General features: G+C 51.9%; 2 protein-coding genes across 3 annotated transcripts; both read left to right on the top strand.

Moving 5' to 3' along the window:
• On the top strand, window positions 1-24,717 carry AGFG2 (ArfGAP with FG repeats 2). 2 transcript variants are annotated; one of them, XM_062180741.1, is made up of 13 exons: window positions 2-360; window positions 10,529-10,622; window positions 11,785-11,900; window positions 13,263-13,416; window positions 14,023-14,188; window positions 14,771-14,896; window positions 15,556-15,588; window positions 21,616-21,736; window positions 21,874-21,941; window positions 22,111-22,194; window positions 22,996-23,124; window positions 23,329-23,414; window positions 23,663-24,717. In XM_062180741.1, the coding sequence occupies exons 1-13, from the start codon at window positions 140-142 to the stop codon at window positions 23,720-23,722; spliced, it is 1,458 nt and encodes a 485-aa protein (XP_062036725.1). In that variant the 5' UTR covers window positions 2-139; the 3' UTR covers window positions 23,723-24,717. The 2 variants fall into 2 exon arrangements, with proteins under 2 accessions (XP_062036726.1, XP_062036725.1); XM_062180742.1 differs by lacking the exon at window positions 22,996-23,124 and having other exon boundaries at window positions 1-360.
• On the top strand, window positions 15,595-21,608 carry LOC133750960 (uncharacterized). Its single transcript, XM_062180743.1, has 2 exons — window positions 15,595-17,020; window positions 17,929-21,608. The coding sequence occupies exon 2, from the start codon at window positions 19,757-19,759 to the stop codon at window positions 20,834-20,836; it is 1,080 nt and encodes a 359-aa protein (XP_062036727.1). The 5' UTR covers window positions 15,595-17,020; window positions 17,929-19,756; the 3' UTR covers window positions 20,837-21,608.

Raw genomic sequence — 24,717 nt, 5'->3', positions numbered from 1 at the left:
GTCTCGCGCGGACGCCGCCGGCTCGCGGCTTCTGTCAGGAGAGCCGGGCGTGCGAAGGCGGCGGAGGAGGCGGGAAGGCGGCAGTAGTTGAAGGGGCGATTGCTGACTTGCGGAGAGGAGGGCCGAGAAGTGGGCAGCGATGGTGATGGCGGCGAAGAAGGGCCCGGGTCCGGGTGGCGGGGTCGGCGCGGGGAAAGCGGAGGCGGAGGCTGCCTCGGAGGTGTGGTGCCGCCGAGTGCGGGAGCTGGGCGGCTGCAGCCAGGCCGGGAACCGCCACTGCTTCGAGTGCGCCCAGCGCGGGGTCACCTACGTGGACATCACCGTGGGCAGTTTCGTCTGCACCACCTGCTCCGGCCTCCTGTGAGTGGACCGGCGCTGGGGAGGGAGGGAGAGGGGGTCGGAGAGCCGCATGGGGGGCGCGGGGGGAGCTGGTGGGGAGGCCCCGGGACGCGCGGGAGTCCGCTGCAGCGGTGTCGCGGGGGGAAAAGGCAGGCAGAGCAGAGGCGGCTGGAAGTCGCGTTGCGGAGGAAGAGTGGGGGTGAGGAAGGACACCGGAGGGGAAGGGAGAAACTCCCTGAGGGAGATGGGGAGAACTGCAAGTAGGGAGCGAGAAAGTGTGGAGAATCGAAAAGAACGCGGCGTGGGGGGTGGGGGGTGCAGTTAAAGGGCCAGCAAATGACGCGGATCCTTAAAGGGAGCTTCATGTAGGTGGAAGGCGAAAGGGAAAGAGGTCGAGACAGCTGGGCCCAAGGTGAAGAAGTCCCTTTCTCCCTTCTTGTTTGTGGCCCTCCTGGAGTGTGAAACGTAGAAACCGATTGGAAATGAGTGAGTTGAGCCAGGATGCCAGCCTACAGATAGTGGCAGGGAAGGAGGAGGCATGGCCCAGCATGAAGATCCTAATCTTGCAGGGCTTTGGAATGCTACCCAGAGAATAGATTTCTTAGATCCTTGAGGTGAGAGCTGATGGGTTCCCTTGGCAGAGCACGTAACTTTTCCAAAGGTGTGCAGATCTGAGGGAGCCATGCTAAAGTGTGGTCATGTACACACCTTGAAGCTCACTGTTGCCCTGGCTGGATCCTGGTGGTAAACTCTTTCTAGATTCTGGCTGGGGGTGGGGGGTTGATTTGTTGTATAATCTGCAGTGCTACACTTGGCACCAACACTGTATTTGGTCATGACAGAGCTAATTTACAGCCACAATTCTAACCCACATTTCTTGTTACATAGTAAGGTCCTTCCACCTCCCCCACCCTTAGGTAATTAGTTGATTAGATGCATGATTAACATCTGATACTAACACTAGATCTTTGCTTTTTATCAATGGATTTATTTAGACTTTTTTATGACTATTAATTTCTTTTTTAACAAAGAAAGCTTTCCTTGTTCTTATACCTTTAGGAGCCAAGGAAGGAGCAGGGTTGTTTTTGCATGGCAGATGGAAGAACAGAAGCAAAGAGTGGTTTAGTAACTTGCCCAATGCCATATGGGGGTTGCTGTTCTCAGCATTTGTTGTTTGATATTAGCTGTGATCATGGCAGACCAGAAATGAGGACCCAGGGCTCCTCAGTTACAGTTTGAAATTCTCTCCCTGCTCAGTTTTTACCTCCTTTGCCAAACTTCTCTATATATTCTGATCAGCCTCACTTATGTATTGTGAGCGTGAACTGGATTTGGTCCTCAGTAAAAGTCACTGTGGCTCTTGGAACAATGATTTAGAACAGACAGGAATGCTGTCATAAGTTGTGATAGAAATGCAAATCAAGCAAGAGCATGGAGAGGTGAGATTGGGACCAGCACTATGTGGAGAGGTATGGGAATATTGAGGAGTATTTATAATGTAAAGTACAATGACACGGAGCAGATTCCTCAAGATCCTGTTATGAAAAGGGAAATCTGACTACAGAGTCTGGAGAAGGAGGCAGCAGAGAAAATACATGGTCTGTCTGAGCTAGGTTCTAGGAGAAAAATGTTAGGAAACTGTGTTACTTCATTCCCATTGCTGGTGGCATGGAAGATAAAACTGAATAAAAGGGAAGTGCTGCCTCATTATTATTTTCTAGATCTTGGTTTACAGTATCCCATAAATAACATTTCCCTTCTATAATGAATATTCCTAAATCAGGACAGAAGGAAGGCCAAGGGATCTGGGACACATTAAAAACCTGGTTTCTTTTTTTTTTATTTTATTTTTTTGACAGGCAGAGTGGACAGTGAGAGAGAGACAGAGAGAAAGGTCTTCCTGTCTGTTGGTTCACCCTCCAATGGCCGCTTCGGCCGGCGCACTGCGCTGATCCGAAAGCAGGAGCCAGGTGCTTCTCCTGGTCTCTCATGCGGGTGCAGGGCCCAAGGACCTGGGCCATCCTCCACTACACTCCTGGGGCCACAGCAGAGAGCTGGACTGGAAGAGGAGCCCTGACCGGGACTAGAACCCCGAATGCCTACGCCGCAGGCGGAGGACTAGCCTATTGAGCCGCTGGCCAAAAACCTGGTTTCTTTTGCCAGGAAAGTTAACTCGCTTAGCATCAGTGCACACTGCAATACCTTACCACTTTTTCCTGTGACCACTATTACTGGTCTCAGTTGTGATAAGTCAGACACTTGGGATCTGGGTAGACCCTGAACAGAGGTAGCAATGGCCTAAGGACTGATTAGCAGCAAAGTAGAGAAGTACCCCCCAGATGCCTGTCTCTGTCTGGGATGTGTTTACATCAAACTGGGTGGGGGCTTAATTCCCTGGGAACTTAAATTTTCATGGGACCAAGTAGGAGGAATCAATCAGCCCTTTCCTTGTTGAAAGAAATTCTACAAAGGACATTTTTGCTTAGTATGTTGGTAGTGCGTTGTGAAAATTACTCAGGGAGTGATTTTTGAGGTGACAGACTTGAGGGGATGTATTTTGATGGTTTAGAAGTGAGATGCTCAGCCAACCCTTTGCTAGCCAGAAGTGAGAGAGTAAGAGGCCGGGCCAGTAAATGAAGCAGAGCTGAAGGCACATTGAGATCATAAGGAGAAAAATATCAAGGCCGGCGCCGTGGCTCACTAGGCTAATCCTCCGCCTTGCGGCGTCGGCACCCTGGGTTCTAGTCCTGGTCGGGGCACTGGATTCTGTCCCGGTTGCCCGTCTTCCAGGCCAGCTCTCTGCTATGGCCCGGGAAGGCAGTGGAGGATGGCCCAAGTGCTTGGGGCCTGCACCCCATGGGAGACCAGGAGAAGCACCTGGCTCCTGCCTTTGGATCAGCGCGGTGCGCCAGTCGCAGTGCGGCGGCCATTGGAGGGTGAACCAACGGCAAAAGGAAGACCTTTCTCTCTGTCTCTCTCTCACTATCCACTCTGCCTGTCAAAAAAAAAAAAAAGAAAAAAGAAAAATTATAAGAAAAATATCAGGAGAAACTCTGCAAGACAGCTAAGGTTTCCCTGGCCCTGATTGTCTGCCTAGGTTCTGCTGGTACTTTGCTAATTGGAGTTCCAGTTAGCATGGACTAGACCAAGGCATGTGTCCTTTTTAAAGAGGCCTTAGCAAAGTATGGCCTGTATCCCTTTGATGTGCTGTGGGAAGGACTCGGAGCTGGTCTGTGAGGCAGGGGATCTTGCTGCTTGCTGCAGAGTGAGGAGAGAACACACTCCTTCCAGCAGACAGTGGAGAGCTGTGCTCCCTGGAAGCACACGGACCATTTAGCGTCTTAAAGCCAGAAGCTTGATTGCACAAAGATTAGGATTTGATGGAGGTAGGAAGTAAAAGTTATGGTAAGCAGCCTACACGTTCAGTGAATCAGTGAACTGATTCATACTAAGTTCCCAGCAAGCCCCAGCCACTATTCTGAACACTGGAGATAGGGTATGGACAAAATCCCCATCTTCGTATAGCTCCTTCCTAGTAGACGCCATGGGCCACAGATAAATTCTTCTGTCTGTGATTGTAGGTAATATTAGAAATGCTGTGAAGTAAATAAAGCTTCATGTGGGCTGGAGAGTCATTGAGGTTTGATGCAAGGAAAGAAATATTCCTTGTTAAAATGAAGAGGGTATTGAAGGGGATTTGAAATGCCATGCTTGGCACCATAGCCAGGGAAAGGAGACTTCAAGACTGGCTTTATTTTAAAGGCCAGATTTCTGTTGACTGTTACAAATGTGTGTACTTCTTAGGGGGTGGAGTCCTCTGGGGGCAGTGAGCAGAACGACAAGAGCTCGCAGCTGGCTGGATCGGCTGGGCGAGCAAAGTCGACTGTTCCAGCCAAAGCTAAATTTCCTAAGGTCTGTAGACAAATTCACATTTTCATCTTGGGGGGTGGGTGGGCATGACTCTGCCTTCATTGCTGTGGGTATGAGCTCATTCCTGCTCTCTTTTTAAATGAGAAATATTTTCTCAGCTGTAGCAAAAAATCTCAGTGTTATGTGAGGGCCCGAGAGAAAGGCTGCTGGTTTCTGCTGTTGCTAAATTTGCATCCATACTGCCACAATTTTAGGGCCCAAATTTGCCCTAGTTTTATTCATTTGGTTTTCTTCCAATACCTAATTGACTTAACCTGGATATATAGCTCCTTTTCATTTCTCCTTCTTGCACACATGCCTGCTTGTTTATGTTTCTGGCTCCACTACCAGAGGGTGAACCTGCCATTTGAAGCTGAAGATGAGGTTAAAAAAAAATGCCACCAAGAAAACATCTATTCTAAGCAGTGCCATAAGTGTTCTTTCTTGCTCTGGTTTGCCTGAGTCCCTCTATAGATAAACCACTTCTCTTTAGAAATAAGTGGACATTGAGGCTTGAGACCTCATTGACATCAGAGATGGGCGTTTACTTTGACACCTAGTTTTGGTTTTTTTTCTTTTCTTTCTTTCTTTCTTTTTTTTTTTTTTTGGACAGGCAGAGTTAGAGAGAAAGACAGAGAGAAAGGTCTTCCTTCCGTTGGTTCACCCCCTAAATGCCCTAAGTGGCCGCTACGGCCAGCGTGCTGCACCGATCCGAAGCCAGGTGCTTCCTCCTGGTCTCCCATGCAGGTGGAGGGCCCAAGGAGTTGGGCCATCCTCCACTGCCTTCCTGGGCCACAGCAGAGAGCTGAACTGGAAGAGGAGCAACTGGGACAGAATCCGGCGCCCCGTCCGGGACTAGAACCCAGTGTGCCGGCGCCGCAGGCAGAGGATTAGCCTAGTGAGCCACTGCGCCGGCCGACACCTAGTTTTTTCAACAAAGTGCAACATGCCTCCTTGCCATGGCTGGGGCCATCCTTTAAGTCTTTATAACAGATCCTTGTCTCTTCTACTTCTGCCCAAATTTACTCTGATAACAGGTAGGCGGAGCCCAAGAATTGGTGTCAAGAGATGTACTCGACAGTTCTTCGTTTGTGACAAGTTCCTACCCCAACAAGCACCTCAGTTTCCCTTCCTAGCTTGCTAATTGTAGTTCCTAATTGAAGCATTTTTATCCCCATGGGAGGAAAAGTATAGCGTGGTGTTCAGTAATTCAGTCTATTTCCACCCAGTCTGGGGGAGGTGCGTGTGTCCCTTGCCCCTACTCAATCACTTTTGATACTCACCTCTGCCCAGAGTCTCACTAAATTACATATTCAGGCACTTTATCCTAAGAGGATAAAGCAGCTTTAAAAGCTGAGAAGTAATCAATTTCCAAAGGGATGAGAAAAAAAGAAAATGAAAAAAAAAAAAGGGAAAAGGTAGAGTTTGCGCTGAAGAGGGCAGCGGTAACGTCATCAGACTCCACCTGGCTCTGGACAAGAGGACGCTGTTGACCTTTGCTACTGACACACAGCAAAGGAAATGAAGAGGTTTCCTACAACTCAGCGACATTGACCCTGCAGCAGGGTAGCCGGAGAGGCTTCCTGTTTGGGACTCTCCTTGGTGATGTTTGAGCCTAAACTAAAAGCAAAGCCAGTTTAGCTCTCCCCTGCTCAGCAGAGGAATGGAATCCCAGGAGCAAAGAAACACAATACAGGGTGTATGAATTTGAACACAAATATTCAGAGGCAAGAAATTCCCAAGTTCAAATTTGGCACAAATAAAAGAACCTGGGTACTGGGTGGAACTGGTTTTTTTCCATTGTTGACCTGGCAGAACCGTCTTATCTAAGCAGCTGAGCAGGTTTGATGTTTTTATGAAGCAAGATAGCAGCAAAATGTAGGCCAGTTTGAAGGTGATGGTCACAGGAAAACAAAGTGTGGTATTTGTAGAAATCGTTGTGTGCTTACTAGAATCAAAGGGGAGAGCGGAGAAGGAGAGAGAACTGAGCAGCCAAACGTGTACACGTAGAAGGGCTTTATCAGCCAAGTAACTGAAAGTATTTCTAATGCCATTTAGGTGCTCTGCGAGAAAAGAAACTGGAGTTGATAGAAACGGTGTGCCTGGCTGGAGGGTTGAGTCCCAGCGACATACTTCCTCTTCAACTAGAAAACCATGCCCTGTTCTGGGCAAATACATTTATCTTTCTGTTTCCCTAGCACCTCCTGGTCAGAAATAGCAGACTGGATTTGGCATGATAACTGAAGGGCAGTGCCTCCTTCTAACTCCTACTTCTTCTTGTGGAGGAGAAGCTGAGGGTTACACTGGGTACACTTTGGAGAATTGGGGCTGCTGAATTCCAGGCCAGTGAGTCGCTTTGGGCCCATTGTAGGACCCTGGTGCGTGCCCAGAGGAGTGCACCACATGGAGACTGTGCGATGTCAGCTGCCAGCAGGAGAGGGGCTCTTGTTTCCACAGTGCCTCTCTCAGCCAGCAGTGGTCCCTCTATGATTCAGAAGTCTTCTGACTCATAGGCCATGTAGCTAGGCCCTCTTCTGGGCTGCAGAGCGAGGCTTCTCTTTAGAACATTCTCCCTGCCCCCAAACTGTGGCTCTGGTTATACATAATCCAGCCTACAGACATCAAGGTCAGAGCTGTGCTTTTTGTACTGTGCTATGGAAACATCCTGTTCTATCAGATTCATTTGGCCCACAGCATGTAAATCACTTCTAACTTTCTCTGCCTGCCTTGGTCCTATCACCCAGCTTCTCTACCTGCCCCCAGCCCCTCCAAGTTCAGCCATAAGAAGTTCTGTTGTTCTAAGCATCCCTTCTTGATTGATGCCAAAGCTGAATCCCCCCTCCACCCCCCACAAGGAAGTGCACCTCCCTGTTTACACTTTGCTAACAGTTCCTGGTTGTCCTTTCAGGAAATGTCAGTGACCTTTCTGAGACAGGCTTCGAATCTGTTTCTCTAGTGTAAACATAACGCATTTTACCTTTCCTGTGACCGCGTCTCTTCCTTCCCCCACTGCTGCATCCTGGAGTCACCTCTCCCTGATCTGCCAGGGCCTGGCTGACTGGCACCCCGCTGCCTCAAGAAGTACTTTGCCCGGACTTCCTGGGTCCTTTCTCTAAGCACCTGGTGATCAAAGACTAGATCCTGTGATTTTCCCATCCCCCACAGTGCCCACTGGAGTGCTGTGTATTTTATCAAAGTGCAAATTTTATCAAAGTAAAATATTTGTTAGTGTGTGGCGCAGCAGGTTAACGCCCTGGCCTGAAGTGCCGGCATCCCATATGGGCACCAGTTCTAGTCCCAGCTGCTCCTCTTCTGATCCAGCTCTCTGCTATGGCCTGGGAAAGCAGTGGAGGATGGCCCAGGTCCTTGGGACCCTGCACCTGCATGGGAGACCCGGAGGAGGCTCCTGGCTTTTGATTGGCACAGCTCCAGCTGTTGTGGCCCCTTGGGGAGTGAACCATTGGATGGAAGACTTCTCTCTCTCTCTCTCTCTCTCTCTGCCTCTCCTCTCTCTGTGTAACTCTTTCAAATAAATAAATAAAAATAAATCTTTAAAAAAATATTTGTTAGTGACAGGAAAAGGAGAAGACCTAGGTCCTAGAAGCAGTGAGATCTACCCCAGCCAGATTTCAGAAAGGTCTGGCATTCTGAAGGGGACGGCCTGTGGAAAGAGTATCAAAATGGGCTGGCTAGTGTTCAAACCAAACGGAACCATTAGCAAGAGAGCCTTAAGGGGAAAAGCTGGGCTGCTTCTGAAATGCGATCAGAAGAGGAAGAGCTACTGTGTGATACGGAGGAACAAAGCCTCCTCCTCCTTCCCCCTCTCCTTCTTCTTGCTCTTGTGTTTCCTAGGGGCATCGGCCCTCTTTGATAGTGCTTGTCTTTTTTAAGGGCATTTTGGGACCCTTCACTTAAAAGCAGAGTTGCTGAAAATGACCTTAACTCTAGCTTCCAGTGTCCTGTCCTTTGCAGAATCCATAATGGGTCATTTATCATCCAAAAGAGCGGCTCCCTTCAAGTTTGCTCGGCACTGTGTCGTCAGTCCCCCTGTTCCCCACCTCACTGCCATCGCTCACACCAACGCCTGCACTGCCGTTCTCCCAGGCTCTGCGGAGGCACTGTTGCTCTGTGGGTGTACCTGTGAGCATGAATGTGTCTTTCACTCACCTTCTCTATGAATTTAAAAGTTAATTTGGTAAAGTATTTTCCTGAGGACTCAACCAGGACCCTATCACTACCTACAGGGGACTGGTTCCAGGACTCCCTGTGGACGCCAAAACCCTTGGAGGCTCAAGTCCCTTATATTAAATGGCATGGTGTTTGCACAGAACCTACACACACCCACCCATATACTTTATCTACTTCAAAAATGTTTTATTTTACTTACTTGAGAAGCAGAAAGAATGAGAGAAAAAGAAATCCCTCATCAGCTGGTTCAAATGCCCACAACAGCTGGGACTGGACAAGGCCAAAGCCAAGAGCTGGGAACTCAGTCCAGGTCTCCCATATGGGTTGCAGGGACCCAAGTACTTCAACCATCACCTGCCACCTCCCAGGTGTGCATTTGCGGGATGCTAAAATTGGGAGCAGAGCCGGGACTACTGGAAGCAGGCACTCTGTGATGGGATGGGCAAGATCTCAACTGCCAGGCCAAATGCCCTCCTTCCCAAATATTTTACTTCATCTCTGCATTACTTGTAACACTTAATGTGATGTAAATGCTATATAAATGCTTGACATATAATAACATTTAAAGGGTAACGATGAGGAAAAAAAAGCCAAGACATGTTCAATATGAGCCCAGTTTTTTTCTCAACTATTTTTGATCCATACTGGTTAGATCTGGGGTTGCAAAACCCCCGGATGTGGAGGGCCAGCAATACTTTTTTTAAAAAATATCTATTTATGTGAAAAGCCAAGCAACAGAGAGAGAAAGAGGTGTTCTATCTGCTAGTTCACTCTCCAAATGGCTCCAGTGGCCAGGACCAGTCCAGTCTGAAGCCAGGAAACCAGAACTCCTTCATGGTGTCCCATGTTGGTGGCAGGGGCCCAAGCACTTGGGCCATTTTCCACTGCTTTCCCAGGTGTATTAGCAGGGAGCTGGACTGGAAGCTGAGCAGCCAGGACTCCACTGAGGGAAGCCTGCATTGCAAGTGGCAGCTTAACCTGTGCTGTAGCCCAACACCTGCCCCTGCGCTTTTATTTTTTAAGATCTTGATTTGCCCAGCTTTTCTCTGAGAAGAAAAGTCTGAAAAGGCATCCTCAGCTGAGACTGGCTTCCTTTCAGTCCAGTCCCAGGGTGGTTTTGGTTTGGTTTGGCCAGTTTTGTTTCATTCTGCTGAGGGCAGTGAGTCTAGACCAGAGTAAAAACTTCAGGTGTGAAGAAAGGGGAACCCACGCAGCCCTGCCTGGCTTAGTCCCAAGTTTCTCCTGTTTGAACACCCCAGAGACCAGTGGAGTGAGGGCAAGCAAGGCTGCTTTTCTGCTGTAATCTCTACAGGGCTTCTGTGTGCAGAACAAGACTCCCAGGGAGTTAACAGAACACACAGAGCAGGCACAAAAGCATCGCTACAGGGTATATATTCTAGCAGTGCCAGCCTCCTATCTTGTGGTTAAACTTGACTTCTTCCTGCCTTATTGAAAGATCTAGAAATAAGAAGGTCTGGAATATTTCTTTGCCCAGAGATGGCCTCCTAAAAGAGAAAGGGACCCCCTTCCTGCCCTCCACCAGTCCCCCATTCTTTGTAGACAAGGGGAGGGACAGCCGGCCTGGGATATCTGTTTTTTGTCACAAAATCCTCGTTGTTAGTGTTACCAGGAATAGTCCTGGGCTTTAGTGTTTGCCTTCCCTCAAGCCTGGGAGATTTATCTGGGACCATGGAGATGTGCTGCAGGTCTAAAACAATGACAGAACAGGAAATGGGAACTGGGTACATGTTTGAGTTCCCAGAAGTACCCCCACCGGGTTCTACAGGCTGGACACTGGAACTGTTGGGATTGGAGCCAGACCAGAGGAAGCTTCCAGACGGACAGACTGCCTTCCCTCGCCAAAATGACTGGGGCCACGTGTGTTCCTGACTCTCGTCCCTGTCTCTCATTAGAACTCCCTAAGATATTCCTGTTTCCGTTCTTTCCTGGAACCAGGAAGTAGCTGCAGACGAGGTTCTGTCTGAGCTCAGTTTGTGTGCCGTCGTTTTAGTCATTCTCCCCCCTCGCCTCCCATAACCAGACCTGCAGTGCCAACCGAGCTATACTTCTCCTTTCTATTTCTCTCCCCCAGGAGAGGCCTGAACCCCCCTCATCGTGTCAAGTCCATCTCCATGACCACTTTCACTGAGCCTGAAGTCCTATTCCTGCAATCTCGTGGAAACGAGGTAAGCTGCAACCACCGAACAGCTGGACCAGCTGGAGGGCTGCAGTTTCCCTGTCTGCTGGCCTTACCTCAAGATGGTTAAAAAAAAAGCCTACAGTCTTTGGGGAGTTGAGTTTCCCTTAATTTGTTAGCATGTAAGATGTTTTCTCCTGTATGTATTTGCATATTCACAGAATCTTAGTAACTCAAATTATAGTTTGTCTCAGCCCCTCTTTGGGGAAATCAAAGTAGGAAGCAGTATCTACAGAGTACAGTCCCTGGGCCCTCTGGGAACATAGTGAGCGCTCCTATTAAGAATTAACTGTGCCAGCCCCTCTGAGTAAGACCTGGAGCCAGCTCAGCTTACGTGGACCTTGACACCCTTGGTTTAAGTCCACATTATTTTCTTTTTTTTTTTTTTCTTTTTTTCTGACAGGCAGAGTTAGTGAGAGAGAGAGAGAGAGACAGAGAGTTAGAGAGAAAGGTCTTCCTTCCGTTGGTTCACCCCCCAAATGGCCACTACGGCCGGCGTGCTGCGCTGATCCGAAGCCAGGAGCCAGGTGCTTCCTTCTGGTCTCCCATGCGGGTGCAGGACCCAAGCACTTGGGCCATCCTCCACTGCCTTCCCCGGGCCACTGCAGAGAGCTGGACTGGAAGAGGAGCAACCAGGACTAGAACCCAGAGTACCGGCGCTGCAGGTGGAGGATTAGCCTAGTGAGCCGCGGTGCCGGCCCACATTATTTTCTTGAAAGGGAGTTAAACCCCTTCCCCAGCTAAATCTGCCAGTTGGAAGTTGCCTTCGTAGTGTTAGCAGTACCCTGGCTCAGGGTAAGGATTTGGGTAGAGGTGTCCGCCAGGGCCTCCAGAGGCTGTCCAGGAAGCCAGAACTCTGAAAATTGTTCCTGACACCCCCCCGTCCAATTTTAGTTCTTCATAATTCTCATTGCTCTCTATTTTCCTTTTTCAATATGAGTCACAAAATATAATTTTAAATTTATTTACCTAAGGCATGACTTCCCCATTATATTGCAGACTGTGAGGAGAGGCATAGTTCATGGCTTGTTGGTTTGCCTAACAGTGTGTCCGTGCTCAGTAAATATTTATTGGTGAAGAAATCAGAAGTGAGATCTTCTGAATTCCATGCTTTCTGCTGCAACCCCCGTCACCTGACTCCACTCCCTCAGGTGTGCAGGAAGATCTGGCTGGGCCTTTTTGATGCTCGGACATCTTTAATACCAGATTCCAGGGACCCTCAGAAGGTGAAGGAGTTTCTCCAGGAAAAGTATGAGAAGAAGAGATGGTAAGAGCAAGGCCACAGAGACCTGTGTCGGGGACGACCTTCCTCCAACAGCCGTTTCTAGAGTTGAACTTGGGCTTCTCTCAAAGGCTAGAACTGAGTTGAGTGTGTTCTACTCAGACTGAATTAGGGCAAACTTGTGACTTCACAGTAATAGCTCTATGGGAAAGGACATAACCCTGGCGACTTGGTGTCCCTCCCCTCTTCTGAGGAGACTGATTAGAGCGGGGAGGTACCCAAGTGGGAGCAGGAAGCAGTTCTTTATTTTTAAAGATTTATTTATTTATTTGAAAGGCAGAGTTACAGAGAGGCAGAGGCAGAGAGAGAGAGAGGTCTTCCATCCACTGGTTCACTCCCCAAATGGCTGCAACAGCCGGGGCTGGGCCGATCTGAAGCCAGCAATCAGGAGCTTCTACTGGGTTTCCCATATGTGTGCAGGGCCCCAAGGACTGTTTTCCCCGGCCATAGCAGAGAGCTGGATTGGAAGTAGAGCAGCCAGGACTTGAACTGGCGCCCATATGGAATGCGTGTACTGCAGGCACTACCCCAGGAGGTGGTTTTTATAGCTCAGCTGATCTCATAATGGGTAGAGACGTCGGGAAGCACACATCCAACAGCTTTATGCCTTTACCCTGGCATTTCACTCATGACTGCTCAGTGTTCCCATTCTCCCTTGCCTTTCCACTCCCCAGGTGAGAGAAGACGCTGCTGTTTGATGTCTGGAAGGTGCAGAACATGCATGTGGTGGGGAGGTGGGAGAGGGAAACCTAAGGTGGAGAACTCACAAAGAGTACAGGGGCTGATGTGCAGAGTCCCTCCTGGGGGTGTCCTCGGGCTTAAAAAGTTGCTTCCAGAGTTTGGAGACTGCGTGTGCTGTAGTGGAAGGGATTTTATCAGATGTAGCAGGAGGCGGCCAGCTTGTGAGCACTTAGAGGGTGAGGCCACTGACACCTCTTCTGTGGGACTGAGAAGGAGGAATCTGACGAAACACCCAGGAAGTAAAAGGGGGCCCTTGAGTGGGAAGTTGGAAGACAGGATTGCCTGTCCACCAGCATTAGTGTGTGTGAGTGTGGGTGTGGGTGTGGTAAAACTTGAGCAGGAGTGTTTGAGAGGGGAAGGAGGGAGAAGGGGAAAAGGGCACAAACCAGAGAAAACCCAACTGCAGAAGACAAAGCACTGTGATGCTCAGAGGATGCTCCGGAAACGCCGGCTCTGCTGAGCTGTCAGCCCCTGTACTCCGAAGGGAAATGGTAGAAAATGAGGAAGGGCTTTCACTCCTGTCGCCTGCACTTTGCCAGGCACCTGAACTGAGCACGGTCCAAGGTTTTACCCGTCTCCTTACGGCCTGACTGTTCTCTCTCAAAGGTACGTCCCTCCAGACCAAGTCAAGGGGCCCACTTATACCAAAGGCAGTGCCTCCACCCCTGTCCAGGGCTCCGGCCCAGAAGGGAAACCCCCGCGGTCACTTCTGGGTGATCCTGTGCCATCTCTCTCAGCTGCTGCTTCCACCTCGAGCCAGGTACCTCTCTGCTCTGCACTCTGGGCTTATGTTGGGGTTTGAGAGACAGGAGTGTCCATTTCCTGTGTCAAATCCAGCAGATCTAGCAGGACAACAGTACAGGACCCGTGAGTTGGTCCTCATTCCTATCATTAGTACTCTTGCATCTGTCACCGTTGTATTTAGTGTCTTTTGGAAGACATAGCCAGCAGGAAGTGGTGTTTAGGTAAGTCAGAATACCAGCTCCATACCTGGCCATTTCCTCCAAGGAGATAGAAGGGGCCAAGACGCTGCTTCCAACTACCTGGGAGTGAGGAGTTGGTCACAGCTCCAGAGCACTGTTGGGTGACATGATTGCATCTCAGGGTCACCCTGACTAACACGAGGGCACTTCAGAAAGTCTGTGGAAATGGAATAAAAGGACAGTGTACCTTTTCCACGAACTGTGCTCCAAAATGTATAGCTGTGGGAGCTGGAGTCCTGAGAAGACAGGGCCGCTTCAGCCCAGGAAGCCTCTCGGTCAAGGGCAGATACTTGCTCTCTTCTCTCTCACTTGTGGGGCTGGCTCTGCCCGGCCCAGGTCATGTGTGCAGTTCTAAGTGCTATATGCAGTTTCTTCTCTCCAAGTCTGTCAGCCAGCCTCAGGCCCGCACAGCTCAGGCCCGGAGCTCCCAGCTGCCGGCCCACTCTGCTGTCAAGAAAGCCACTACCGACCTGCTGGCCGACATCGGGGGAGACCCCTTTGCTGCTCCCCAGGCTGCACCAGCCTTTGCTCCATTCCCAGCCTTTGGAGGTAAGTGGGACTGGCCACGCCAACCTCCCTGTGACACAGGAAGTCAGTCCGTCAGGTGGCCAAGGCCAGATCTCTGTGTGGGAACCACCCTGGTGGCCATTGTGAAGCAAGGCTGGGAGGACGGGAGCTGAGTAATACCGCGCAGATGACGTTTAGGAGTTTGACTATGAGACACCCCCTGGGGCTTCCTCCCACTCCCTTTTAGAAGGAGCCCTTTTTATTATGTGCACTCTCTCTGAAATTGGGAGGAGTGGCATTATCACGTATTCCTTTCTCTGCCCTCTTCCCAGAGACCAGCCGTCGTCAGTAGAGGCAAGTCCATTCTCCCACCAAAAAAAAAAAAAAAAGTTTTTCCACATAATCCTGTTGCAAACCAGACCCCAGCAAAAATGCTGATGCCTCATGGAGTAAGGCTAAAAAAGTGCAGGCAGTGAATGGGTGCCCCTCTGCCCCGTGTGGCTCTGGCTCTGCCCAGACCCCTGCCTGAAGAGACCCTGTGGGAAGGCAGGTGTCATGGTGGGTCCCCTCCATGGACATGCACCAGCCTTTCCTGTGTAACCTTCACATCCCCTCCACCTGCAGGCCACACGCCTTCCCCTGGGGGCTTTGCCAACTTTGATGCCTTTGGTGGTAGCCCCGGTGCCGCTGTGTTTGGAAGTGTCCCTCCTGCTGGCCAGGCCCCATTCCCGGCCCAGCCCACACCGGCAGGTAAACTTTGCCCCCGGCCCCAGCATCCCCGTTTTCCTCTGTCTCCCAGAGACATCAGCCGTCCACGTGCAGACATCAGCCCTCACTGACATCCCCACTAGCCGCAGAGCTGTGCAGAGGACACGGGGCTCCCGCAACAGAGGAGAGTGGCCCAGCGCTCTGCTTGTTCATCTCGGAAAGCGGCACACGCTGCATCAAGAGCCATGCAGAGTACACACTGGGACCGTTCTGGCCGGAACCATGGAGACCTGAGGCCTAGAAAAACCACAGTGAACCTGGCTTCGTCTCTAAAGTGCCCTCATTGTCTGTGTGATAGACTGGCCCAGAGGGTCAAAGGGGCTGGGGCAAAGTTTAGGGTAGTCTCCGGAAATCCTCACCTATCCCTTTAAGAGCAAAGGCCTACAGCCTCATGCTGTGTTGTTTCCTAACTACTACAAGAGAATCTAAGGGCCTTCTTAAGGCATTAGGCTCCGCCCTGAGTGCCCAGACCCCGAGTCCTGCAAGGCCAGGGCTGCCCCTCTTCCTTTAAACACCCTGGGCTCCTGGGAGGGTAGCTGCAGAGACCAGACACCTGGGGGAAGGCCTGGGACTTACACTCTCTTTCTCTCTCTCTCTCCCTTCCTCTGCCTGCCCTTGCCCTTCTCCACCCTCACTGCCAGCCAGTCGGATGCTAACTGGAAGTTTCAGCTTTGGTAAGTTATTCCTCCCATGCCACAGCCTACTCAGGGCCCTCTGGTCATACTGCTTTGAGGTCTGGAAGGAACCCTTAACATTTAGTCAATTCATGGAAGAGAGTTAAGCAAGCAGCCCCCAGAGTGGCACTTCTCAGATCTCCTTCTACCGACAGCCATCCCACTGCACCACTGGAACTGGTTGGCTGCTTTTGTTTTTAGTGGGGAGAAGAGACATTTTATAATGATAAAAGTTAAAATTCACAAAGAAGTTCTCAACAATCATGTACTTAAAGTGACAGCATAACCGTGAGATTCATCAAATGAAAACTGAGACACAATGAGAATTCAGTAAACCAACAGGAGACCGTACTACACTCTCACAAGATGAACGGATAAAATAAGGAGAAAAGGAGACGACTTGAGGAACTGCTTAACAAGTCTAATGGAAGTAACGCTATGTAACCAGCAGTGAGAGTATACATCATTTTCAAACATATAACCCTTTTATAATTTGACTGTATTCTAGTAAACAAAATCTCTACAAATCCTCACAGTAGAAATTGCAAAGGTCACACAATGCATAAGATAAAAGATATTCTAGGGCCGGCACTATGGCATAGTAGGCTAAGCCTCCGCCTGCAGCACTAGCATCCCATAGGGGCACTGGTTCCTGTCCCGGCTGCTCCTCTTACGATCCAGCTCTCTGCTAATGATCTGGGAAGGCAGTGGATGTTGGCCCAGGTGCTTGGGCCCCTGCACCCATGTGGGAGACCCAGAAGAAGCTCCTGGCTCCTGGCTCCTGGCTTCGGAAATGCCCAGCTCCAGCCGTTGTGGTCACTTGGGGAGTGAACCAATGGATGGAAGACCTCTCTCTCTGTCTCTCCCTCTCTCTGTAACTCTACCTCTCAAATTAGTAAATGAAGTCTTTTAAAAAATAAAAAAGATATTCCAAACAAAGCTTAAATCAGGAAAAAGAGAGAAGGTATAACATGGGAAACAGAACCAAAGTTCGTATCCATTAAGTATTTTTTTTAAATTCCTCTAAATAAAAAATGAAATAACAGGCAAGGGATACAAGCAGGAAATCCCCAGCAAAAAATATGAAAATATCCTCAACCCACCTAAAATGTAAACTCAGGTATGATAATTTTACACATTATGTTGACAAACATTTTAAAGACTGATAACAGGCCGGCGCTGTGGCTTAACAGGCTAATCCTCCGCCTTGCGGTGCTGGCACAACGGGTTCTAGTCCCGGTTGGGGTGCCAGATTCTGTCCCGGTTGCCTCTCTTCCAGGCCAGCTCTCTGCTATGGCCCGAGAAGGCAGTGGAGGATGGCCCAAGTCCTTGGGCCCTGCACCCACATGGGAGACCAGGAGAAGCACCTGGCTCCTGGCTTCGGATCAGCGCAATGCGCCGGCCGCAGCGGCCATTGGAGGGTGAACCAATGGTAAAGGAAGACCTTTCTCTCTGTCTCTCTCTCTCTCTCTCTCTCACTATCTACTCTGCCTGTCAAAAAAAAAAAAAAGACTGATAACAGCCGGTGTTGTGACCCCTTTTGTGTGCGGTCGGCAGGAGTGTAAATTGAGGCAGGAATATCCAATTTAACAAGAAAGATGCATTTCTGAGAGTGGAGCACTAGAGGAAAGAACCTGCAAACTGGTCCCTACTGCGGTGCCTTCCTGCCCAGCTGAGGCTCTAAAGACAAGAGTTGACGGGGCAGAGCTAGCCCCACAGCCAGTCCCGGGCAGGAACCCTTCGTCCAGGTGATCTGGTCACCTCAACAAGCAGCCAAACCGGCATTTACCAGGGCCCATGTTGCCAGGAGCCTTTTCATAGCGTGTCCCAAAAGTAAGAAAGAAAGCGCTAAGTGAGGAGCCTTGAAGAGGCACGCGACTCTTGACAAGCCTGGTTTAATTTCTGTATTTATGTGAGGGAGTATGGAGAAAGGAGTTTTAAAACCAGTTTCCAGCCAGCGCCGTGGCTTAACAGGCTAATCCTCCGCCTTGCGGCGCCGGCACACCAGGTTCTAGTCCCAGTTGGGGCGCCGGATTCTGTCCCAGTTGCCCCTCTTTCAGTCCAGCTCTCTGCTGTGGCCCGGGAGTGCAGTGGAGGATGGCCCAAGTGCCTGGGCCCTGCACCCGTATGGGAGACCAGGAGAAGCACCTGGCTCCTGCCTTCGGATCAGCGTGGTGCAGCCGCCGCAGCGGCCATTGGAGGGTGAACCAACGGCAAAAAGGAAGACCTTTCTCTCTGTCTCTCTCTCTCACTATCTACTCTGCCTGTCAAAAAAAAAAAAAACAAAAAAACAAACAAACAAAAAAAAAAACAACCCAGTTTTCTCTGCAACTGCTCTAGGTCAAGCATAACACATCCAGCACGTGGAAAGCAAACAAGAGCCCAGGCATTCCTGTGCGCAGCCTTTGTGAGAACCAGCCTGGCCCACCTAGGTTAGGGCGCGCTCTGCCCTCTAGTGGCCACAGGGAGGCACAACATGGCCGGCCTCCCAGGACCTGAAGCTGCTCCATCATGCTTGGGAGGGAGAGTACAAGGCTTGATCCTTGCTGGAGAAAGCTTCTGGAACGCAAAGGCCCAGAGCAAAACTGAAGAGTCTGATCTGAGGAGAGCGGGCTGTGTGCACATTCCACATATTTTGAGCCCATCGGAAAGGCATGGGAAAGGCCTGGGTCCTAGAGAATCGGCTGAAGACCCAACACCACCCTGCTGGCTTTCCAGCCTGCCTGGTGTCCTGTGGCTGGAGATGATTAACAACTGACTATGCACAGCTGGAGCCTTGCACAGGGGGAAGGACGCTCAGCAAGCCAGCTTGTTGATCTAGAAACCCAGGCGTTTGGGCGGGAGGTGGCAACAGCAGGCGCTGATACTCAGAGCTGGTGGTGGCTGGTAGGCGCTGGGCACCTCGGCTTCCCTGCTGGGCCCTGAGCTGCTCGTGCGAGAGCCCAGGTCCTGTCATCGTGCTGAGTGTCTTGCCCTTGGAAGATCCCCTCAGAAAGGAAAACTACATGCAGCTTTGGGGACAGGAAGAGCTTGCCACTCAAACTGCAGTTCTGGGGCACTCAGAAAAACCCCAGACTTCACTGACATGAAACCAGGATGTGGTTGTAGGGCCAGGAAGCAACGAGGACTTGGGACCCAGCCCAGTGTTGATTTTCCTTGTCTTGTGTCTGTCATCCCCCACCCCGCGTTCTTCCTCGTCTCACGATAAAAGCACCTTTGCTTGCAGACCCTCCCTCCAGCCCCAGATCCTTTCCCAAACTCTCTCATCTGAATCACACCTCCACTCTCCCACGTGGGTGCAGGGCCCAAGGACTTGGGCCATCCTCCACTGCTTTTCCAGGCACATTAAGCAGGAAGTGGATCAGAAGTGGAGCATCCAGGGCTTGAACCAGTGCTCTCATATGGAATGCCAGTGCCTAAAGCAGCAGTTTAACCTGCTGCACCATAATACTAGCCTCCTGTTTATTTTTTTTTAATTTTTTAAATATTTATTTATTTGAAAGTCAGAGTTACACAGAGAGGAGAGGCAGAGAGAGAGGTCTTCCATCTGCTGGTTCACTTCCCAGTTAACTGCGACTGCTCCAGCTTCACGATCTGAAGCCAGGAGCCAGGAACTAGAAACTTCCTCCAGGTGCAGGGGCTCAAGGACCTGGGCCATGTTCCACTGCCTTCCCAGGCCACAGCAGAGAGCTGGATCAGAAGTGAAGCAGTGGGGACCGTAACTGGTACCCACATGGGATGCCGGCACTGTAGGTGGCGACTTTACCCACTACACCACAGCGCCAGCCCCAAAAGAATAGATTTTTAACATAAACATTTAAAAAAGATAAGTTGGTGAGGTGAAAGGTATGCTAATTAGCTTGATTGGATCTTTCTACAGTGTATACATAGATTGGAACAGCGCATTGTACCCCATAAGCATACACTATTATTGAGACGTTAGAGACACCAGTGGGCCTGCGCCAGGAGTACCATTCAGGGTGAAAGCTTCCTGGCTTCAATAAGCAGTCACTGTCTTGATGGCCCAAGGGAGCCTGGTCAGGAACTGATGCCGGTGCTTCAAGTTGGCCATTGAGCTGAGTGGGCCAGTGATCAGGAGGGACCGGAGTAGTGGCCAGGGAGACTCATTGTACCCAATTACTTGGACAAGCAAGTGCCTTATACCAGCATGCAAGAGATAGACTGGGTCCTGATGGAGAAGCGCTGCTGGGACGTTGTCTTAGGTCCCCTGAAACAGATTCCCATGAACCTCTTCATGTATATTGCAGGCAATGCTGTCTCCATCATCCCCCACAATGCAGGTGTGTATGATGGACTGGCAACCCATTCAGGCACTTATGGCTATTTCAGCCACTTTCAAGATACTAGAAAGTTGGCCGGTGCCGCAGCTCACTTGGCTGATCCTCTGCCTGTGGCGCCGGCATCCCATATGGCCGCCGGTTCCAGTCCCAGCTGCTCCTCTTCCAGTCCAGCTCTCTGCTGTGGCCCGGGAAGGCAGCAGAGGATGGCCCAAGTGCTTGGGCCCTGCACCCGCGTGGGAGACCAGGAGGAAGCACCTGGCCCCTGGCAGCCTCCTGTTCATAACTGCATGTACCATATGTATCTCATCAGTCCCCTACCAACGGATATTCAGGCTATTTCCAGCCTTTTCTCAGAAGCAGTGCTGCCGTCCCTCCCCCTGTACCTGCCATGTTTGTGCACGTTTGCACAGAAAGTCCCTAGCAGTGAAGTCACTGTGGTGGAGAGAGCTGATACAGAAACAAAGGATACAAACGCGGCCAAGGCCATGAAGGAGGGGAAGGCGTGCAAAGAGAAGACAACCACGGGCAAAATCACACCAGTGGGTCAGGGAAGGCTGACCCAGGACAGGCTGCTGCTGAACCAGAGACTGAGCAGGAGGTGGGCCCATGCCTCTTGTTGCAGCCAAAGACCAGCAGCTGGGAGTCCAGGGGAGGCCCTTGTTCCCTTGTGTGTCCTGAGACAGCCCTCCATGTTTCCTGAGACCTTGCCTTGCCTCTCTGGCCCTGGAAGTGTTCCCTTCCATGGGTGTGGTTTGCCTGATGCTTTACAGGTTCACTTAGCTCAGAGGGTCCTTCACAGCCGCTCTGCAGGAAGGCAGGGAAACAGGTGGGCTCAGGAGAGACAGCTGGTTTGCCAGGCACAGCCAGTGGTAGCAAGCAGAGAGCCACAACTAGAATTCAGTTCTTACTCCACCGACTCGAGTTTCCATTCAGCAAGCAGTTATTGAGCACGGCACGCAGCAGGCACTAGACAAAGTTTGTTTCACTTCAGTAATAATGAGTCTTCCAGCGTTCAGAACAACGAAATCTTTTCTGTTTGTGGGCTCATTTCACCTCCCTAACAGCCCGGAGTGGTCAGCAGGGACCTGCAGCACAGGCGTGTCTCGATGCCTGGATAGAGAGGCCTTCTTAAGATGGCAGGGACTCGGGCCTCTCCCCGGAGACCGACTGCTCGGAACTGCCGTTTTGTAAGGCGACCCACACGGCACTGGCCCTCTGCTTTTTCTTTTTGGACATGAAGACGAGGACAGGCAAAATCTTACAGTGTGCCAAACTCAGGGCTGCACACAAACACAACACACAAACACAGGGACCGGTGCTAAGGGTGGGCAGCCCCGGCTCCTCAGCCCCAGTGGCACCTCCACTGTCCCCGAGTCTCCGGAGTACGCTCGGGACGTGTGTCCTTCCGTGTGACATGTTGCTAAATGGAGACACTGGCTTGCAGGGGAGCACAGACTCTCAGGAGGGCAGCCGGACACAGGAAGAGTTGCCTTTTCCTTGCAGTGGCAGCTTTGAGCACCGCAGAGCCCGAGAAGGGCTCAGCTGTCACCTTGCCCAGGACTCACAGCAGGAGACGGGCCCTCCAGCGTGGGGCGGCCACAGAGAAACAAGCTGCTCGGAGAAGCCAGGGGTTGCCTCAGGTGCTGTCGCTGTGCTGCTCCACCGCCTCCTGCTCCTGCCATCCCGTCTCACCCCAGCACTCCATTTTGTTCCCTATGTTGCCCAGGGAGCAGCCAGGTGACTCCATTTGGGACCACTCCCCTTGCACCTGCCAGTCAGCCAAATAGCCTCACCGAGGTGGGCAGCCTCCTGGGCCCTGGAACATCAGCTGGAGGTGTCCCTGGCAGGTAGGTGCCCATGGGGGAGCTGCCTCCGCGCTGCCCTCCCTTCTTGTCCTGCTCCCCCTCCTCGTCTTTGAGAGGAGGGCAGGTGTGCAGCCCCCAATCCTGGAGAAAGTAGGTGCCAACTTTTCTCCCTATTGCAGCCTCTTCGGGATGACTGGCCAGGTCCCCATGGCCGGTGGTGGCAGCAGCCCAGGGCTGGCCTTTGGAGGTGAGTCCTGTCTGGAGACCTAGGCAGGGGATCGAAGGCCAGGGGCAGATTGGAACTGCTGGAGGGTGGGAGTGGAGAGAACAGACCAACTCTTAGAGGAATGCCCAGTCAAGCCAGGACCGAGCAAACAAGAAAATAACTCATTCTCTCCCCTTCCCAACCTGGGCAGGCCTCACCAACCCATTCGCCGCCCCTGCCGCCCAGCCCCGGCTGCCTTCCACCAACCCGTTCCAGCCTAATGGCCTAGCCCCAGGTAAGCCTCCGGCACTGTCCCTGGCCTGACTCTGGGGTGCACACACCCCTGCGTCTCCCTGCCTCACCCCTCAGCTCACTGTGGGAAGGAGCAGCGTTCACAGGCCAGGCCAGGCCGCTTTTCAGTTTCAGGCTAGCTTGGAGGCTAAAAGGAGCAGCAGCTGAGCCACAGAATCAAGCATTTTAGAAAAAACTGACTCCTCTCCAGCCCTCCTCATGCCCCTCTGAGCATCCAGCCTCTCCCTTCTGTGCCCCAAGGCTGAGCCCTAGGGAAACTGAGCCCCTGTGGGCCTGTGCTCTCCCCACGTCTTAGCATACCCTGGCCTCTGCTTCTCTTTCGCCAATCCCCCACCCCCAGCTCCCTGAACCTTGGGCCAGGAAGAGAGACAGTGACCAGCAACCCAAGCTGACCCCTGTGGCAGGCAGGCTCCATGCTGTGCACGTCAGGTTTGCTTTCACAGCAACCCCGTGAGATAAGGACTGTCCCCATTGTAGAGAGAACTGAAGCACAGAGGTTAAACACTCGCTCTAGTTACACAGCTTAATAGGGCACAGGGCTGGCCCTCGATCTGTGGACCTCTTGGTATAAGAGCTATGCCCTCTGTGGACAGGGAGTGGACAGGTTAGGTGGCAGCAGGAGAGGCAGAAGTATTCCAGGGCTCACTCTGTCCCCCAGCCCCGGCTACCTCTCGTTAAGGATAACTACATCCTATCTTCCCATCGGGGTGGGGGGGGGACTTAGTGGACATTCTCCAGCCCCATCTTCCAGAAGTTTGCCTGAGCCTCACGTCTCATTCCACAGGGCCCGGCTTTGGGATGAGCAGTGTGGGGCCTGGCTTCCCGCAGACTGTGCCACCTGCAGGGGCCTTTGCCAGCCCCTTCCCAGCCCCGCTGTTCCCCCCACAGAGCTCGCTGGCCCAGCAGGAGAATGGTAAGGGTCCCCGCACACACAGACCTTCCCGGCTCCCTTTCAACCGAGGTAGGGGAGTCTAGGGAAGCAAGGGCTGCCTGCATGCCGCCCTGACTGCCCAAGCCTCTCAGGAAGGGCCCCCTTGCTGTCCACCTTGGGCTGTCCTGGCCAGCAGCAGCCAAGGTTCAAGTTCATGTCAGCTACAGTCTTGCTCTTGCCTCCTAGGCACTTCCTTTGGGGACTTGGGATCAGCCAAGCTGGGGCAGAGGCCCCTGAGCCAGCCAGCTGGGATCTCCACCAATCCCTTCATGGTGAGTACCCAGGGTCCCAGCACCATGATCATTCACTGCGGGGGGGGGGGGGGGGGACTTCTAGAAGAGGTGGAACTCAGGCCACAGGGATAAGGGATCTGCCACTGGGCCTCCGTTCGCCGGGGCCCCTCCACTTTCCCACTTCCATTGGCCCAGCCAGCTGGTGGGAGAAAGGGAGCCTAAACTGCATTCTCATGGACCCCCTGCTCTTCTCCCCAATCTCATAACTTGTTGTTGTTTCTTTCCAGACTGGATCCTCACCAAGCCCATTTGCCACCAAACCTCCAACCACCAACCCATTCTTGTAGCACTGTGTCCTTGGGGGGGCCTCTCCCGCTCTCCAGGCCCCCCTGCTCCCTAGAGCTCTCATGGCCACTTGCCTGTGGGCCTGTCTGTGGCTCTGAGACCAACAGGGGCCTGGTTTTGCAGGGCAGGGGTCTCGGGATGGTGGGGGTACTAGTGCTTCCCTTGGGACTTACAGCCTCCCCCAGGCAGGAGGTCCAGGAAGAGTGAGGCAGAGCCAGCCTGGAAGAGTGATGGCGGTATACCTTTTTTTCACATGATTAATTACGATGACAACCTTTCTCGCCTGCGTGGCCTGTGGGTAGAAGAAGTTACGGGCACAGCCTGCCCAGCCTTCCCCCATGCCCACCTTTCCAGCACTGTGCAGTAGGGTAAGGAAGAGGCATGGTGCTGACGTGGGACGGTGACCGGGCAGCCCGGGGGGCCAAGAAGACCCGGGCAGCCGAGTGCCCCTGGTGCCTGGCTCAGCCAGCACCTGCTTTGCTCTGCCTCCATTGTTTTACTTCCCCAGCACCCCCATCCTGGCACTCAGGATAAGTGGTTTCACCTGCTACTTACACAGCTCAGCTCCTGACAAGCACTTTAGTTAGCCACTGGTGTCAGGTTTGGATACCAGTGTTTTATATTTATACATAGAGAGAATTTTCTAATATAGCCTATTATATAGCGAGATATACGCATTCATCTACATGCACACACCCACATACACACAGACCCCAGATGTTCTCTCCCGGACAGCTCTTTACATGGCGGGGGAGGGGAGGGTCTTGCCTCCACCAAGCTGGAGCTCGGGACGGGGGAAGGAAGGCAGCCGTGTGTCCCAGCCATCCCCGAGCCTGGGCTTCTCCAGGGAGAGGCTCTGTGCCGTCGGCTGGGGTGTTGTGCTTTTCGTTTTCCCATGTGCCTCTGCTGCTCTGATTCTCGGCACCAAAGCTCGTGGCAGGCAATGTTGGAAAAGAACCGCGTTTGAAAGAAAAAGAAAATGGCTCTCGTGGTCTTG

This window comes from Lepus europaeus, chromosome 21 (genome assembly GCF_033115175.1).
Source record: "Lepus europaeus isolate LE1 chromosome 21, mLepTim1.pri, whole genome shotgun sequence".
Taxonomy (NCBI): domain Eukaryota; kingdom Metazoa; phylum Chordata; class Mammalia; order Lagomorpha; family Leporidae; genus Lepus; species Lepus europaeus.
The sequence above is the reverse complement of the archived record's forward strand: the minus strand, read 5'-3'. Positions and strand labels throughout refer to the sequence as shown.